General features: G+C 41.2%; 1 protein-coding gene and 2 long non-coding RNA genes across 3 annotated transcripts in view; all 3 read left to right on the top strand.

The window, feature by feature from the left end:
• The window catches only part of LOC113023604 (integrin alpha-M-like), a 33185-nt gene extending 24272 nt beyond the window's left edge, over positions 1–8913 (top strand). The window contains exons 21-31 of the mRNA XM_026169781.2: positions 3864–3959; positions 4126–4205; positions 4284–4364; positions 4475–4550; positions 5561–5668; positions 5746–5787; positions 6272–6397; positions 6487–6594; positions 6674–6715; positions 6828–6938; positions 7062–8913. Of these exons, the coding sequence (XP_026025566.2) occupies positions 3864–3959; positions 4126–4205; positions 4284–4364; positions 4475–4550; positions 5561–5668; positions 5746–5787; positions 6272–6397; positions 6487–6594; positions 6674–6715; positions 6828–6938; positions 7062–7352 (1161 nt within the window). The 3' untranslated portion in view covers positions 7353–8913. The remainder of the gene's footprint in view (positions 1–3863; positions 3960–4125; positions 4206–4283; positions 4365–4474; positions 4551–5560; positions 5669–5745; positions 5788–6271; positions 6398–6486; positions 6595–6673; positions 6716–6827; positions 6939–7061) is intronic.
• Positions 8914–10149: 1236 nt separating this feature from the next.
• Positions 10150–10675, top strand: LOC145429279 (uncharacterized). The gene is made up of 2 exons (XR_013909521.1): positions 10150–10477; positions 10569–10675. It is a non-coding gene; the product is annotated as an uncharacterized LOC145429279 (long non-coding RNA).
• A 939-nt stretch (positions 10676–11614) lies between these two features.
• LOC145429194 (uncharacterized) lies at positions 11615–16623 on the top strand. Its single transcript, XR_013909413.1, has 2 exons — positions 11615–13567; positions 15108–16623. It is a non-coding gene; the product is annotated as an uncharacterized LOC145429194 (long non-coding RNA).
• The last annotated feature ends 2735 nt before the right edge of the window (positions 16624–19358 follow it).

The raw sequence follows: 19358 nt of genomic DNA, 5'->3' as shown, positions 1-19358 counted from the left end.
GTTAGGTTGCTTAATATTTACGCTAAGTACTCTTTAAAATACCAGAATAGGGAGGATGGTGTAGGTCTAAGTTTATTAGATTGATCAGTATTGCTGAACTATGAAATATTTTTTTTGTATACAGGTATAACAGAATAGCTTTAGTGTAGTTGTTGTTTTAAACTTGAGTATGAACTTGCAGACTTGCAAAATGCAGCAAGATATTTTAAAAAACAGTTTTGTTGATTAAAAAACACTATATCGGATTCATATCGGTATCGGCAGATATCCAAATTTATGATATCGGTATCGGTATCGGACATAAAAAAGTGGTATCGTGCCATCTCTAGTTTTCAGCCTAAACTTAGTTTGGGCCATCACGCACGACAAGGAGTGTACAGATTGAGAAGTTCAGTGAGACAACTGGGTGCAAAATTATTCAGAGTTTTAAAGTGAGTAGCAAAATTTTTAATGATATTTGATAAGTAACCAATGTAAATCAACAAGAACGGGAGTGATAGGATCAAATTTTTTTAGCTCCAGTAAGAAGGCGAGCCACAGCATTCTGAACAAGCTGTAGCCTATGAAGAGAGACAGATTGGAGACTAGGGATGGGTATTGATAAGATTTTCACGATTCCGATTCCATTTTCGATTCTGTTTAACGATTCGATTCTTTATCGATTCTTTTTTAAAAAGGAGAACACTAAGGTCGATTAGCTTAGAACTTTGTTTTATATCTTCTCTTTGAACAAGATAGAAACTTAGGAGTAACATGGCCTTACAAACCCAACAGTGAGATCTTAAGAGATCCAGCCTACAGCTCTTCAATGGGGCGTCACAGGGTCCCCAGGAAAAAAAATGTAAAATAATAAAATAAATATTCTTCTGTAGCAATAACAAAGTATAACATAAATTATTCTGTAGCAATTACACAAGAATATTCAGTAATGTCCCTGCCTACAATTAAACACATTCACTTACCGAAAATCATCTGCTGTGGCAAACGGGTGCAAGCCTTTGACCACAAACTCAGTCACTGCTCGGTGACATTCGTCTATCCTGGCCTGAAAGGAGACGCTACCGGTAGACTGCAGTGAGAACTGCCAGCATCTGAGCCAGACTCTGTCTCATCATGGTCACCTCAATGCACAGTAATGGCAGGTTTGTAATAAGGCAGATCGCGCTAACATAATATGCACTGTTAGTTGATTATTTACCTGCCGCATTAACGGGAGAGGACGTGCAAACGTTACCGCTGCTGCTGGGTTGAGATTCACGAGTCCGGAGCGAATTAAAAACACGACATTCATTTAAGGTCATCGTGTGTTTTGTGAGCAAATGCTTTTGCATATTCGTAGTGTTTCCTCCGTTAAATGAAACATCTACTTTGCAAGTATTGCAAGTTGCCCTGTTGTCATCCGTTCTCGTAAAGTATAACCAAACTTTTGAGCGTTTAAGCCGCTTAGGCGCCGTGTTTCCTGCCAGATAAATGACGTTCCGCGACGTGGTGACCTCATTCGGGGCGACTGGAATCGATAAGGGAATCGTTTGCAAAAATGGCAAACAATTCCAAGGAATTGAAACAGTGGGAACCGGCTCTCAACAAGAACCGGTTTTCGATACCCATCCCTATTGGAGACCACAGTAAAGAGAATTGCAACAGTCTAACCCAGAGGTCACAAAAGCATGGATACCTTTTTCGAGGTTCCTGTGTGGTATATAATGCTTAGCTTTAGAAATCTAGCGAAATTGAAAGAAGCCAGATTTAACTACAGATGGAGGAGATATCCAAATAGACACCCGGGAGAGAGTGAGAGTTAGCAAGAGGCAACAAGCTGGTCTCGAGGAACATGGCTATTGAACACCATAATTTCATTTTGTTTTCTCATTTAAAATGAGAGAATTATCCGACAGCCAATCTTTGACCTCTCTCAGGCAAGCCAACAAGGAGTGCAGTGACAATGACAGATCATCAGTCAGTTGACAATAAATTTGAATGTTGTTAGTGTAGCAATGATGAGAACTACTGTATTTTTCAGAAACACAGTATTTCTGAAATGCCACTTTTCAGAAAAACCTATGGTCACGAGCTGTGGGTAGTGAGTGATAGAACGAGATTGAGGATACAAGCGGTGGAAATGAATATTAAACTGTAAAATTATGTCTCAAAATGGATTAACACTCATCGCATACAAGACCTTGCATATGATGAAGAGGAGTTTAAATTCTACATTTAACAGAGAGCCGTATGGGAGAAATAGGCGCTGTCTTTCTAGTCCTTTCAGTAATCTCACTGCAGTATTTTGGATTAACTGAAGGCTTTTCACAAAGCTTATAGGACAACCTGGTTATACACAATAGAGTTTACAGGTTGCAGGGAACTCGATTTTATGTGCATTTCTGTGCTGTGTTGCACAAAATCTGATAAGTTGCCTTAACTTCCTTCCTGTGGTTGTCCAGTAATGCATTTCCTCTTCTTTCTGCTTATGTCTTAAAATCCTAAAACTCACAATCTTAACCAATGTTTTTGCTGGGAAAAGGGAAATTAAATGAAAGGTTACTCATATCTGTTGGGTCTAATTACAAATGAATGAAAACCATAAGAATAAAATAATACTTTGGCGGAAAACTGCTTTTTTTTTAAATGAAAAAAGCAGATAACCTTACTGGAGCCACTCAATGCATACATCTATACAAACCCATTTTAAGAGGATCAGTTGTTCCCTTCATTGATGGTGCATGTTCAGCTCAGTGAAGTGATCACTGACTGATCCTCGTATAGTGACCACTGTGTAATAAAATGCAGGAGAAACTAAATGCATGCAATCTATTTTCATTTGCACATCAAAACAGAGCTCAGCATCAACAAGGTTATGAGCAGACGGTTTTTGGAGACATGTTGGCAAGTTTACTGTGTTTTACTGATGAATACGTTATTTTTGTCATCACGGACTTCTAGAACATTTTGAGATTGGCAGTATTTGATATCGCTTACAGACATGAACAGATTGCGACAGGTTGAATATAATGTCTTTTTTATAAGTATTTTTTAAGCATATTATACTCATTTAGTTCTTAGAAATGCAAAGTCAGTCCACCGTGAAGCATAGCACGATATTTCTTCTCACCTGCTCTTGTCAGGTTAAAGTGATGTTCAGTTGCATCCTTCCCCTGTGTGTGAATTTAGGACAACATCAAAGCAAGTGTTTCAAAATTTTAAGATTTTAGTTCATTACGGCACAGTGTTTTACACATGCTGTTCTTCAGATCATTAACAAGCTGCTCCGGTGTAGGTTTGGGCTAATCCATGGTTATTTTATGGTTCTTCAAACATAAATGCAGCAGGTAATCAAATAATTATTTGCCCTGCCATAAAGACAAAGATGACATTATGCAACCTTTCGTTAAGCCTAGTCAGCTTATCACAGAGAAAGGCAGAATCTTAAAATGTCCCTTCATACCCACATCCTTAAAATCTTTCCTCTAGACAGTTCTTTGAAAAATGCTGACAAAATATCACAAATATTCATATTAAAATATTAATTTTCATATGTAATTATAGAAACTTCCTGAAAGCTGACAGCTCTGCACATTTAACTGAACTGTCTCAAACTACTAAGATGGACTAAACATCATATATATGCATGACGGGGTTAGGGTTAGGATATATATATGTGTGTATATATATATATGTGTGTGTGTGATGATGGTCAGGTTATACAATGCCTCGGTGACCTCCACTACACTATGCAGTATAGCTTAACCTTCAAAAGTTTAAACTTAGTGTTACCTGCAGTGTATCAAAGGAAATGTCACAGTAGGTGTAAAAACTTTTATTTTAGAGTCTCAGCTCATACCAACCATTTTCTTTTCTTAAAACAGTCATCAAGACTAACAACGCACGACTGCCGGGATCAAGAAGAACGCAACAAAACCATATGTGGTGTGAGCCAGCCTGTGTATCGCAGTAGATCCTACGTGAGTCATAAAACATCCAGATACCATCCTAACAGACAGAAGTGAAGTTTCACAAATGACCAAGTCTCTGAAACTTCAGTCTTAGCTTCCAGCTTCTCCTCCTTACATCTTTTCTCTTCATCTGTGAATCAGGCCTAACATCTTTTTCATTTCTTCCCACAAAAAGGCAACGTTTCAATCTTCCTTCCATGTCATGCATAATTATGAGTGGAATGACAAGATGTCCATGATAATTGAAGCAAAAAGGTACAACAATCTACTGCATAAACATTTCTCTAAAATATTTATTTTGATATTTACAAGAAATGTCTTTTTCACGCTCAGTGATAATCAAGACTCAAACAGGACCAGCACCCTCACCGAAAGCATCCCAGTGCAATTTGAAATTAAAATGATTTTAACAGTGTAAGTATCACTATTCACATAAAATATTATGTGTATCCTTATGTTTAATCTATTTCTACAAGTCAGTAGTTGTATAATTGTTCAGTGGCATGCTGCGATCATCTTTTCAGGAACCAAGACAGCACTACCTATCTGAACTTCACCTCAGATGAGACTGCACCTAAAGAAATGAACATTACATACAGGGTAAGACAGCGGTCCACAACCTTTTTTGCGCCACGGACCGGTTTAATGTCCAACAATATTTTCACGGACCGGTCTTTAAGGTGTCGCGGATAAATACAACAAAATAGACTGACACGACCAAGACAAAAACTCGGTATTTCGTAAATATAATAATAATCGTTAACTCTGTGTAATTGTGTAGCTTTAGCGTCCTCCTCTCTGCCCCGTAATGCTCTCTGGTCACCATGGTAACGCGTAAATATTTCTTTCAAAATAAGATCTTACTTTTCCCGTGTTGTAGTTGTGTGTACAACTACAACACGGGGAAAGACCCAGGGAAACAGAGTTAATGATAAAAACACTGAAAACCATACATTTCACACCCGAGCTTCAACTCTCGGGGCCCTGTACCAAATGACTCATGGACCGGTACCAGTCCGTGGCCCGGGGTCGGGCACCGCTGGGGTAAGACACATGACGACTCTGTAACAAGAAACTATCCAACTCAACTGGTGATCAATGATCTCATTGAATACTTTAATTGTCAAGATGCAGTTTTAAAACCATATTGATCTTCATTTAGTCAGGGTGACACAAAATCAGATGTTAGCCTATCAATAATTTGTTTCCAGAGTTCAGGCCCGTTCTTCCATAGACTGGTTCTATAGAGCCAGAAGTATTTTCATAACCCTGTGTATCGCCCCCTGGAGGCCATTCAAAATAATGCAAGTTTAAGGAACTTTGTTGGCTTCACTTTTCAGACCCAGAACCTACGTCCACCTTTTATACTGTCTGTGGTTTAGACCAAGCCTCAAGTGGCCATTAGAGGAGTTGATGGCTTTCCCGTATTGATTTCAGTTTTCAGCTGATCAATCAAAATTATCGATCATGTTCTTGCTAAACTAAACTAACTGGTTGTAACTGACTGATACAAGGCTGTTATCAGTATTTTCATCTGATTCTCATCAGAAAACTGAATATTTCCACATGTATTTATTTAAAATGACCATTTTGTCTATGACAATTTACAGATAGATAACACTGGTTTTAAGGAGTTTCCTGCAACCATCACCCTGGAATTCCCAACTCAACTGGAGCATAGCTTTGAAATGAAAAGCTATCAAATCTTTGTCAAGGAGGTAATTTTGTGTCTGAACACTGCTGCTCCATATGAAAATATAGAACCTTAAAGCTTACCATACTTTTTCTCTTTAAGAACAAAACACAGTGCACAGCCGCTACTAACCACAAATTTAAGGTAAGTACAAGAGATTTAATAAAATATTGAGGTCTTGTAAAATTATTAATACCTTAAAAGGAAGCTGTTGTGCTAATGCTTTTATTTATTCGTGCTTGGACTCTATTAGACTAACTTTACATGACGCACAGTTCAAAGTAATCCTTATCTTATAAATGACTTTGCAACAACCTCTCAATTCATCCTCCATTTAAAACAAGAAGCTTTATCTAATTTTCTTTCCCTTAACCCAACTTTCTTCGGATTGGCTGCCCCTCAAAAACAGAAGGTTTGAACAGCTGGTTCTTCTGTATTGACAATATTCGATAAAGCAACTATCAGGGACATCAAACTGAGTGTTTAGAGAATACTTCCAACTGTACTGATGTAATTTAAAACATCATATTAGTATCCACAATTACTGCAGTGTATTTATGACAGATGAAGAAGTAATGAAAAGAATAATACGTCTCATTTAAAACATTTTCTTGGGGTTGTGGAACAGAACTGCTTACCAAAAAATAAGTGCGTGGCCATCGTCTGCAACACTTTCAATTTGAAGAACTATGCATCTGCTGAGTTTACACTATCGGGAAAAGTCCACTTTAAAGAAGCCGCACAACAGGCAGCCGTATGTACTAAATACACACAGAATACACATTACACATATATAAAAATAATAAATTACTTAAGATTAATTAATCTGCTCTTACTTTACAGAATGTTGCTTTTCTGAAAAAATACACTGGAGACAGCAGAAAGATTAACTTTGTAAGTTCTGTACATGTTGGCTATGACGACGCTCGGTATGTGCTGAACGATCCAGAGGTATGTTTGATTTTGACCACAGCATATTTCTGTCATTGCTTTTCCAGTAAACCTAATTTATTATATCTATTACCCACAGAATAAAGACCATTTGACACCATTCAAATTTCCAACAAAAAAGGTACCTTCAGTCTTTACATGAATAATTATTATAATTATTCAAACTATTTACTAGAGTGATGTTAAAAATGGTAAGGCACTACTTTGAAATCTTGTGTTTTCTCTGCCAACAGACTGAAGTTCGGGTTGATTTCTTTATCCTCCCAAATAAAATGCTGATCATTTTAACTGGAGCCGGTTTGGGACTCTTACTTCTGATCATAATCACAATCATCCTGTTTAAGGTGAGAGTTTATACTCAGCCTGAAGACTGTTATCTTTATATCAAGTTGTCTGAATCTCCATAACTGCACTGAGATCACCAAATTGCTATTTGGTCTAATGATTCTCTTTGTGTCTGTCACAAGCTCGGTTGCTTCAAGAGGAAAAAGTTTGGAGAAGATGATCTTGAGGATGACACTGTTGTAATACCAATCCCTGCTTCAACTGTAGGGACTGATAAGAAATCTGAGAAATCTTCCAATGATAATCAAACGCAGGAAAAATCACCTCTCATCTCCTCTCCCCCCGATGATGAACAGATCAAGCAGTCAGGCACTGATAACAAATCTGATCAACCTTCTGAGGAAAATAAGGTTCATGATGATGGTGCTGCTGAGGAGAAAAAGGATGAAGCTACTGTTACCATTAACGCATAAAGTCAAGGAGGATTTGGAATATATGGAACATTTGTTAGTCTTAGTGACAGTTTAGCATAGTTCAGACTGGACACAAGTAGAAAACGTGATTTAGGGGTATGATCTGGGTCTGTGTCCCAGATGACCCCCCCATATTTTTTAATTCTCTTATTATTCTTCATGAGTTGCAACACATAAACCACAGTGTAAAACAGTTCAAATTTTGATTTGCCTGGCTACAGAAGAATTTCGCACTTTGCCTCAGTGCATTGCCTTAACTCGGTGGCATTTATGGATTATGTTCACGTATGGTTTAATCTTTGGATGAGAGAGCTTTAACCTGCATTTCACAGTGATTTCTGTTAGGGTTCCTGAGCTCATACACTGATGCCAGAATCATGCCATGCAGCATATAGGTTTATGAGATTTACAAATCAGTGCATTCTATTTCTACTTTTTACAGTACTCTTACTGTTTCTGAATTAGGTTTTTACATCTCATGCAATAATTGTGGGTTCAGCTACATCAGGGAAAAATCAATGACACCAGACATGAAGCTGAATAAGCATCAGATGGATTGGCTTTCTACAAATGTTCAATGGTCACAGCACAGGAAAACATCAGCGAGTTTGTAGACACCTCCATGAAGGAGGCTGTTCATGCCAGACACAAGAGGCAAGCACTTCTGTTTAATATTCTGTTGAGATGTGACTAAAGAGTCATACCTGTAGCAATCCATAGTTCATGCAGAAACCCAAGGTTTAATAATTGTTGTTCATGTGACTGTTTAACACAACTTATTTAACACGCTTAATAATTCCTTCTCTGCTAATGTCAATAGCCTACCATGTATTCCCCATTAATGCACATTATTTACATTTTGATACACTGTAATATTTTTAATAGTTACCACCTATATGAAAAGGCTCTGCTGCCTTCTGCACAGGTATTTATTCAAAAAGCACTTCACCTTGTATTATATCTGACTGTGTTTAATATGTTGATTTTTGTAGAGTAATTAAAATTTTGAATAATTGATTCTGATCTCACTAAATGAGTTAATGTGAGTGAGAAGATCTTTAGTTCGTTACAGACATGAAAGTTAGGTAGACAAAAGTGTTGATAATAAAAAGTTTGCAGCTGGATTGACAATAAACTTCATAAATTTGGGAGTTTAAATCTGAGATTACATCAGATATTTAGAAATTGTGGATGATGTTGGCAAAGTAAGACACCAATTTTAAATGTAGAAAATGTAAATGAAATGTAGATATTAAAGGGTGGAAAACAACATGTTCCTTTAATTTCCCTAATATTTTTAGTCTACTGTTGTTTGCATATTTGTACTTTTAGTTTGCTTTTCCGTGTTTTAAATGTCTTGCCTTTACACTGTTAATTTCCATTGGAATATATCCTAAGATCTGTATCCATGTGAACATGAATTATGACTTTTTTTTTCTTTTTAAAAGAAATTCTGTATCTTAGTAAAAGTGAAATAATGTTTGTAAGATAAACAGATGCACAAACCACCTTTGTATCTGCAAATGAATAAAGACAATTTCCCATGTCATATATGCACTGACATGTGAACTGAGGGTGTTATCTCGGGTGTAAGACCGACTAAATCCTTAAACCACATGATTTTGGTAAAATATCTGGATATTTTTGGATACAGATATAGAAAACTCAAACTGTTTCCTTCTCTCGCTCTGTCCCCTGGTATTCTTCTGAACTTGGCCAACTCATGATATGGTCAATTGTTTTTTCTCCTACTCAGCTGTCTTCCTCTCTAACAGTTTTGAACTTCCTACAATAATTCAGCTGTCATCGTGTAAACTTGACCCACTAATCTTGTTGAACTTTCCCTCCCCTCTCTTGGCTCGTTGATAGTTAATATCGCACACTCCTCTCTTATCTCTGGTTCTGTTCTATCCTCTCTTAAAACTGCAATAATAACTCCAGTTTTGAAAAAGAATGGTTCAGACCGTACCGTTTTAAATAATTTCAGGCTAATTTCAAATTTGCCCTTCCGAGCCAAAACTCTCGAAAAAATAGTGGCTGTGCAGGTTCATATACACCTCACTGGAAATAACTTGTATGAAGTTTCTTGTTGTTTTTTTATACTTGTTTACTTGTAATACTTGTTTTTTATTTGCCTTTTGGATTCACCAATGCCCTTGCTGTTTTCCAGGCATTAGTTAATGATGTCTTTTTTTTTTTTAACATAATTGTATTTCTCAGCTTATATATATGGACACAGCAAGGTCTTTGAGAAAAAAAATGAGAATGTCATCTGTCCATATCTATGTGAAGGTCAAGAAATGGGAGTTTCACACACTGCTGTCAGATCTCCATCAAACAGGGAACTCGAGGATGAGACATATGAAGCAGACAAATTGGGCTACTGACTGTTTATTCTGCATTGATCTGAGGATAGAAAACAGAATATATTAGTGCAGTCACTAATTTCATCCCTTTTGTGTGCTTAATTTTCCATTAATGTGGCGTAATAATGTTACGGAGTATAGCATGGTGGGAAAGGACGGAGAGAAACACCCCCCCCCCCCCCCCCCTTAAGTTTTGTTGGTTTTGTTTTTGAGTTTGTTTTGGATTAATTGCATGTTTTTGTGTTTATTTACGGTTGTTGCACCTGTGTGGGAGGGGAGATTTTACTCTAGCCTAGCTGCCAGTGAGGCGGAGTTGAATACAGGGAGCGGCTGATTGGAGTTCCTCTTTATAAAGGGGAGAGGAAGCAGGAAGTGTTGTTGTTGTTTTTAGTAGGACCTCGGTGAAGCAGGAGAGCCCCGGAGATCCAGGACAAAGTGTGCGCATTTTTAATAGAAAGGATTTTTTTAGCCTGGCCTGGTTTTTGCTTTTAACGAAACGGAGGACGTGGAAAGGAGGACGTATTCCTATGGAGCTGTGAGAGGACGTGCTGGAAAAGAGAGGACGTGCTGGAAAAGAGAGGACGTGCTGGAAAGGAGAGGACGTGCTGGAAAAAAAGGACGTGTTGGAAAAGAGGAAAACGAGCACTAGACTGGAGACCTCCTGCGCCCCGATAAGAAGAACTGGACCAGCTCGGGGAAGTTTAACTGCCGGGAGGTAATGTGGAGACCCAGCCTCGAACAAAGTTAAAGCCTGAAAAGGTGGGTGGCAAACCTGTTTTATGGAGCTGCAGGATTGATACGGTTGGTTGCGTGTTCGTGCAGTGACCCTCTCTCCCCTGTTTGTAACTAGGCGAAGAACTCGGACCGCGGTGGTCTTTGGGCTTTGGATCCCTGGCCGGGGTTGTCTTCAGCCGGTAGTTTGCCTAGAGGAAGAACGAATAAATTTTGTGTAACCCATTGCAGTGTGTGCGTGGTGGTTTGTTGCTGGTCCTCACTAGAATTCCTATTCTTTTTGCATGGAGGCTCTCTTAACAGACCTCCCGTAACATTTGGCGTTTGTCGACAGGATTTGTGACCAGTATACAAACCTACCTGCCTTAGACTGATTAATATGGCGGATGAGTTATCTGAAACCAGGAATATGGCGTCAACATTTTTTATCGGTGCGCCCTGGGTACCAAAATTTTGTGGGCTTAATACGAATTATGAAGATTGGGAGAGTCAAATTAGCGCAATGCTCCGTGCTCAAAAGTGGTCGATAGAACAGCAATGTGATTTTGTCTTGAGTGCATTAGGAGGAGAATCACGACGTGAAATTCTTATTCTGGAACAAGCGGAGCGGGATACGCCAGATAAAATCTTTCTTCAGCTTAAAGAACTGTATGGGGACAAAACAGCCGTGGGTACCCTGCGTGCCATGTTTTATGAATGTAGACAAAGGACAGAAGAGCCTATTAGAAAGTTCACGTTACGCTTAAGGGAGTTGGGCCATCGCCTGCAGACAAAAGAGCCACAAGGGTTTCGGCGGGCTGACCTGCACCTGCGTGATCAGTTTGTCTTGGGTCTTAGGGAGGGTGAGATACAGCGTGATCTGCGGCGTTTATTAAGGCACGATCCTGACCTCTCATTTGAACAGGTGCGTAAAGAGGCTCTGCAATTGGAAGCGGATGCGCTGTATGGTGTACATGAGGACTCCGCTTGTGCTGTAGTAAGAGGGGATTTAAAGTGGCAGGATACTCTGAATTGGAGAGATAAGTTTAAAGTGGAGATCCTTGCAGAAATGAAGGAGCAAATTATGGATCTCAAAAATACTCTTCAGGAGGAGCTGAGGGAATTTGTCCGACCAGCACCAATGCCACGGACGTTCTCAGCTCCTAGAGGTGAGCGAGAAAGGTGGAACCTTAGTTCCCCTCAATATAGGGGAGGTGTTGAAGTGTCCGAGCCACCCCCGGTGACAAGGCAAACCCCACGGTTAGTGGAGCGACCACGGCACAAGTGGGATGAGCATGGGCAGCCTATTTGTAGTAGGTGTGGAGTTAGTGGACACATGGCAAGAGAGTGTCGGGGCACTTCATCTCAGATGGCTTTAAACGAGTAAATCCAGTCGCTATGGGCCAGGTGATTGGAAAGGATGATAGTGGTCCAACTCAGTTAAACCACCCTCAATTTTTAGGGGCATGCCGTCAAGTAGAAGTATTCATTGATGGTAAAGAAGTGACATTTTTGCTGGATACTGGGTCTAATGTAACATTAATGCCACAAGCCTGTTTTAGGAGATTGTTTGGTGAACAGGAGCCGGGGAAAGAGAGTGATCTTAATTGGCTAAAGCTGAAGGCCGCGAATGGATTGGCTATTCCTTACGTGGGCTATGTGTTAGCTGAAGTACAGGTGGGAGACATTACCCTAAAAGATATGGGAATTGTGATTTCAAAGGACGACCCCAATAATTCTAATGCATTACCTATATTAGGTATGAACATCATCGTTCCATGTTGGGATGTGTTTTTTTTGAAACCTCAGACGCAGACCCAGACCTGGCCTGTTGGCTCGACTGTAGACGCTCAACAAGCGTGGGCATCTGCTTTTCAGGACTGTCAAAGAATTCAGGCAGCTGTCCCCGTACCACAAGTAGGGACCCTGCGACCCGCTTACCGCCACCCGGTGAAGATCCCTGAACACAGTGAGCAGGTGATTTGGGCTAGGGCCCCACAGACACTGAGGAAAGGACAATGTATCTTGGTGGAGCCATTGGAAGGGCCTAGTACAGTTGCCGTTGCTCGATCGCTAGGAACTGTCTATAGAGGCCGGGTCCCTATCAAAGTAAGGAATCTCAATCCTTTTCCTATTACGTTACGACGTTATGAGGCCCTGGCTACATTCTCCACGGAAAATGTCGACATTCAGGAACCTTTTGAAGTCACGTTTGAGCAAACCAGGCCAGGCATCGTTGAAGTGGGCGTATCCCAGGTGAGCTCGGAACCATCTGGTAAAGCTCCTCACATTGAAGTTATGACACAAGGGCGGTCGAATCTATCTATGGAGGAGCAGGAAAAGTTAAATGGTCTCTTGAGGAAGTGGGGCGATGTGTTTGCTGCCGATGAAGAGGATTATGGCCACACAGATGTAATTACGCACTCTATTCCGACAGGTATGGCACCTCCTATTAGAGAGCGGTATAGGCCAATCCCCCCTAAAATGTATCAGGAAGTGCGAGAATTGCTGAATAATATGATTCGATCAGGGGTGGTGCGAGAGAGTACAAGTCCCTGGGCAGCACCCATTGTCCTGGTAAGGAAAAAGAATGGGGAATTGAGATTTTGTGTGGATTACCGCAAGTTGAATGCAGTGACACATAAAGACGCCCATCCATTACCTAGAATTGAAGAGACCTTGACGATGCTGACTAAATCAAAATACTACTCCACCCTTGATCTAGCAAGTGGGTATTGGCAAGTGAAAGTTTCTGAAGCTGACAGGGAAAAAACTGCATTTTGTACTCCTTTTGGCTTGTATGAGTTTGAAAGAATGCCTTTTGGATTGTGTAATGCTCCAGCAACATTTCAAAGGTTGATGCAGAGTTGTTTGGGAAGTCAAATCACAGAGTCCGCTTTTGTCTATCTGGATGATGTGATAGTATATTCACCGGATTTTGACAGCCACCTAGAACATCTGCAGGCAGTGTTTGCAAGATTGAAGAGCTATGGGCTGAAGTTGCGACCTGATAAATGTGTTCTTTTCCAGCAACAGGTGAAGTTCCTGGGTCACCTGGTGAACAGTGAGGGTGTGGCTCCGGACCCTGATAAGATTGCCGCTGTACAGAAGTGGCCGGCCCCGCAGACTATTCATCAGGTGCGTTCCTTCTTGGGCTTTGCCGGTTATTATCGGCGGTTCATTGCAGGGTTTGCGGGTGTTGCTAGGCCTCTTAACTCGCTGCTAGTGGGAGTACCGAAGAATAAAAAACAGAATATCCCCATAAATTGGGATGAGGATTGTCAGCAGTCCTTTGATCTTCTGAAGCAGAAATTGCTCGAGGCTCCTATTTTAGCTTTTGCTGATTTCAGATTACCCTTCCGGCTTTATACGGATGCCAGTAAAGTGGGCCTTGGTGCAGTACTGTCTCAAGTACAAGATGGGAAGGAATGTGTGATAGCCTATGCTAGCAGAAGCTTAGCACCCGCCGAAAGGGATGATGCAAACTATAGCTCCTTTAAACTGGAGCTGCTCGCTTTGAAGTGGGCGGTGACTGAGAAATTTAAAGATTATCTATGGGGGTCTCTGTTCACAGTTTATACTGATAATAATCCATTGGTCCATTTATCGACTGCAAAAGTGGGCGCAGTGGAACAACGGTGGGTAGCCCAGCTCGCAAATTATCAATTTGATATTAAGTATCGGCCTGGCCAGGAAAATGTGAATGCTGATGTTCTGTCTAGAATGCCATTGCAGGTGCAACCCCAGGATTTGGTGCCTCCACAGAGTGTGGACGAAAAAGCATGGGTTCAGGCTGTGAACATCGATTGGGATCCAGGATGCTGGCAAGGCTTACAAGAGCAGGACCCCACGTTGCATAGAGTGAGATACTACATGGCCCGAGGAAAGATGCCATCTGGGGAGGAAAGACGCCAGGAGCCTACTGCAGTCTTAAACTACATGAAACAATGGTCACGGCTGGAGTTGTTGGAGGGTGTTCTGGTCCGCAGGGGGGTGGATTCCAACACCTGTGAGGCGTACTACCAAATCCTTGTTCCTTTGGAGGAACAGCAACCAACATGGAAGGCTTTCCATGAAAGGAATGGTCATTTGGGGGTGGAAAAGACACTTTCGATGCTGCGCCGTAGTTTTTATTGGCTTCAAATGGAGAAGAGAGTGCGGGACTGGACAACATCCTGTGAACGGTGTGTACGTCATAAAGGTCGTGGTGACGGTCGGGCCCCACTTAGCCCTGTTCTTACACACGCACCTCTCCAAACCGTGGCAGTTGATTTCCTGACATTAGGTAGACCGGCAGACTCATACCAGTACATTTTGGTCGCCACTGATTTGTTTACAAAGTATGCTTGGGCAATACCTACCAGGGACCAGACCGCTGCAACTACAGCGAAGATGTTGTTGAGACATATTATTCAGCCAATTGGATGCCCAGAACAACTGCACTCGGATCAAGGGGCTAATTTCGAGTCCGCCCTCATAAAGGAGCTCTGTCAGTATTATAATTGTCAGAAAAGTCGAACTACTGCCTATCATCCTCAGGGAAATGGGGCCTGTGAGCGTTTCAATCAGACATTAATAAATATGCTGTCCACCCTAGAGGAAGAGAGGCGGACTCGGTGGGTACAATGTTTGCCCGAACTGCTCCAGGCTTATAATAACTCTGTCCATGCGTCTACAGGTTACACCCCCCATTACCTGATGTTTGGATGGAATGCTCGTCTGCCAGGCGAGCTGTTTATGGGGACGAAGAGACCCATGGAGTCAACCACGACGCAGGAGTGGGTGAGGAGACATCATGAGCGCTTGAGGCTGGCATACCAGATGGTGGAAAAGAGCAGCCAGAAGGCTGCAGGCCGGATGAAGGACAGGTATGATGTTGGGGCTAGGGCAGCACCATTGCTCCCGGGGGAAAGGGTTTTAGTCCATACGACAAGAAGGGACGGACAGGGTAAACTGGCAGCACACTGGGAGGAAGAGATCCAAATTGTAGTTGGCCAGCCAAACCCTATGAACCCAGTCTACAGAGTTCGGCCAGAAGGTAAAGATGGGCCTGTTAGAGTGGTCCATCGTAATCGCCTGCGCATATGTACTTTCTTGCCTTCCGTCAATGATAAAACAGGAGGTGGCGCCTTAGAACCAGGAACGGCAGCTGCGCATGATATAGCGACAGCCTCAGACCAGTGGTTACTTCTATGGAGTATGGCACAGCAGATGCCAGGGCCAGGTCACTATCCGTCCTCCAACAAGTCCGCCCCTGCAACTCAGGAGGGTTTAAGGAGATCTGCCCGTGAAAATCTCGGGAAGCCCCCACCTCGATATACTTAGTAGAGTGCCCGAGGACGGGCTAGGAAAAAGTTGGGGTGGGTGTTACGGAGTATAGCATGGTGGGAAAGGACGGAGAGAAACCCCCCCCCCCCCCCCTTAAGTTTTGTTGGTTTTGTTTTTGAGTTTGTTTTGGATTAATTGCATGTTTTTGTGTTTATTTACGGTTGTTGCACCTGTGTGGGAGGGGAGATTTTACTCTAGCCTAGCTGCCAGTGAGGCGGAGTTGAATACAGGGAGCGGCTGATTGGAGTTCCTCTTTATAAAGGGGAGAGGAAGCAGGAAGTGTTGTTGTTGTTTTTAGTAGGACCTCGGTGAAGCAGGAGAGCCCCGGAGATCCAGGACAAAGTGTGCGCATTTTTAATAGAAAGGATTTTTTTAGCCTGGCCTGGTTTTTGCTTTTAACGAAACGGAGGACGTGGAAAGGAGGACGTATTCCTATGGAGCTGTGAGAGGACGTGCTGGAAAAGAGAGGACGTGCTGGAAAAGAGAGGACGTGCTGGAAAGGAGAGGACGTGCTGGAAAAAAAGGACGTGTTGGAAAAGAGGAAAACGAGCACTAGACTGGAGACCTCCTGCGCCCCGATAAGAAGAACTGGACCAGCTCGGGGAAGTTTAACTGCCGGGAGGTAATGTGGAGCCCCAGCCTCGAACAAAGTTAAAGCCTGAAAAGGTGGGTGGCAAACCTGTTTTATGGAGCTGCAGGATTGATACGGTTGGTTGCGTGTTCGTGCAGTGACCCTCTCTCCCCTGTTTGTAACTAGGCGAAGAACTCGGACCGCGGTGGTCTTTGGGCTTTGGATCCCTGGCCGGGGTTGTCTTCAGCCGGTAGTTTGCCTAGAGGAAGAACGAATAAATTTTGTGTAACCCATTGCAGTGTGTGCGTGGTGGTTTGTTGCTGGTCCTCACTAGAATTCCTATTCTTTTTGCATGGAGGCTCTCTTAACAGACCTCCCGTAACAATAATATCAAAGCTGAGTCATTTTTTAAAAAAAAAAACATTTTAATACGAATAAGCAGAATTCATAAATAAGGGAAATGGTTTTCAGTACTGAATTTTTTCAGGCTTTCGTTTGTAGTTTGTTGTTAGAGTTTATTAATAGAAAAAGAAGAACTGCGTTTATCAGAATGTAGTATTGAAACTATAAAATGATGACTGAGCCTTTTATTGGCTTTTTCTAATGTGCCTGAATTCTCACACGAGGCAGAGCAAAATATTTTAGCCTGGATAGCTGTTGACCTGATTAAGTGATGTTACACTAAATCAGATTATTTAATGAAAAAGTGTAAGGTCTTGAAGAAGATTTATTTATTGGGAGTGAATCTCATCTATACTTTTATTACTTTTTTCGTTGGGCAAACTAATTCAAATGAAAATGTGAGTGTATGGTGCTGAAGAGAGACTCTAATAATCTGAATAAACACTGTCATCTTAAAGGCCTTTAACCCTCTCAAGGCAGGCGTTGCCGATTTGCAACAGTTAAAAACTAACAACCTGATTACCCCACATACATATTTTATAGTTTTTTTCTTTACTCAGAAGTATCACTACAGGACTTGGTTGTGCATTAGCAACAAAAAGTTTAATTTGATCCTGAGAGGGTTAAACAGAAAGAGCAAAACCTTGCACATGCATTTTCCCTTTTGAGCAAGTTGCCCTGCAACAACAGGAGAAACTTACCAGTAGATCTTTTTTGTCCACTTTTTTACATTCAAAATCTTTTCACTAGAGAAAATAACAGAAACAGTTCTGCATGTGCCACTGAATTCAAGGCCACTATTATTTCAAGCCACTAAAATGTGCTGAACATTTATAAAACTGATTCAAAGTCTGGATTTTTAAAAATTACTGGCCAAAACCTCCACAGATGAACCTGCACTGATGTTCACAACTACTACATAACTGTGATATATGTACCACACTTTCTGTGTCTCAATGTAGTAACTGTCACAGTGACTGAAAAAACTTTTATTCTAGAGTCTCAGCTCATACCAGCTTTTTCTTTTTTCTTAAAACAGTCTTTGAGAGCGACACCTCGCATCTGCAATGCTCTGGAAGGAGTATTCAACACAACCGTGTGTGGTTTGAGCCTTCCTGTTTATGGCAGCAGATCCTCTGTGAGTCATACTGCAAGCAGATGCAATCCTAACAGACAAAATCAAGTTTCACAAACGCAAAACTGAAACTTTCGTTTTAGCAACCGGCGTCTGCTGTGTAGAAATTCTCATCTATGAATCAGGTACAACGTCTTTGTCATTTCTTCGCACAAAAACACGACGATTGAATGTTCTTTCCACGTCTCTGTAACAACTGCTGCAAACAGGTACTACTGCCCAACATAATACAAAGGCAAACATTTTCTTTAAAATATTTACTTTGATTTTTAAAGCAATACCTTTTTCATTCTCAATGATAATCAAAACTCCCACAGGACCAGCATCCTGACCAAAGATCATGGCAAAATATGAAATTAAAGTAAACAGTATCAGTATTCGCACACTGCATCTGTTTTAGCATTACATATAGGATAAGACACTTAATTACTCTACAGCAAGAGACCGTCCACCAGACCTGATGATCAAACGTAACAGAATACTTTTTATGTAAAGCTGCGTTTTTAAAATGCTCTTCACTGATTATTATTTAGTAATTAATGTATGTTTGAAGACACTTTTCAGGAGCATGTTCGAGCAGCCATTGCACTTGTCATTAACTTTGCCATTCTGCTATTATGTGGTGGGTAGGTACTATAAAGCAAAAAAGGCAGAAAAAAAATCCTACAACACATGGAAGATGTCATACGGCTGTGTGGCAGGCAGGATGTAGGACCCAAACGCAAGACACTCAGACATAGGAAAAAACACTCAAAGAGGCTGCTTTATTGCAGTGCAAAAAACTCCATAAAAACAAACACACAAAAAACAAACCCAAACTACAAACTGGAAACTGATACTAAACACTAGGAAACCTGGAACGAGAGACTAGGGACGCGGATCACAGGGAGCACGGAGGGAACCACACACAGCATGACGAGGGTACGACGTGACACAGAGCAAGGAAAACACAGGTCTTAAACACACTGAGGGACACCGAGTGAATGAGACACAGGAGAAGAGCAGAGCTGGGAGTAATCAAACATGATGAGACATGGGATGGGTAAAGCAAAAGTAGAAACACTGACATAAGACAAGGGACCGTCAAAGTAAAACAGGAAGTATAACACAGAGACGGGGACTTAATGATAATACAAAATCAAAACACTGGGTCACTGACCCAGGACCGTGACAGAAGGGTTTTAATATGATGTTTATGTGATCCACTAAAGTGAAACTTAACACTATATTTTGTGAGAGGGGTCTGGAGGTGACTTTTATTACCTTTGGACAGGTAACAGAAACTGGAACAGACCAATCTCATTTTTAGCTCTACAACTCCAGGAAAAAGATACCACATAAGAGATGACCTTTATGTCTTTCTGCTACTTAGCGCTAAAAGACGAGAAGATGAATAAATCATTAGAATTTTCTTCGCCAAAACTAAATTGCAAACTTGTTGGACACACAAAACAAGCCACATCATATTATTATTATTATTTAAATCACGAGCG

This window comes from Astatotilapia calliptera, chromosome 6 (genome assembly GCF_964374335.1).
Source record: "Astatotilapia calliptera chromosome 6, fAstCal68.1, whole genome shotgun sequence".
Lineage (NCBI taxonomy): Eukaryota > Metazoa > Chordata > Actinopteri > Cichliformes > Cichlidae > Astatotilapia > Astatotilapia calliptera.
Note: the sequence above shows the minus strand (reverse complement) of the source record. Positions and strands in the feature narration are given on the sequence as shown.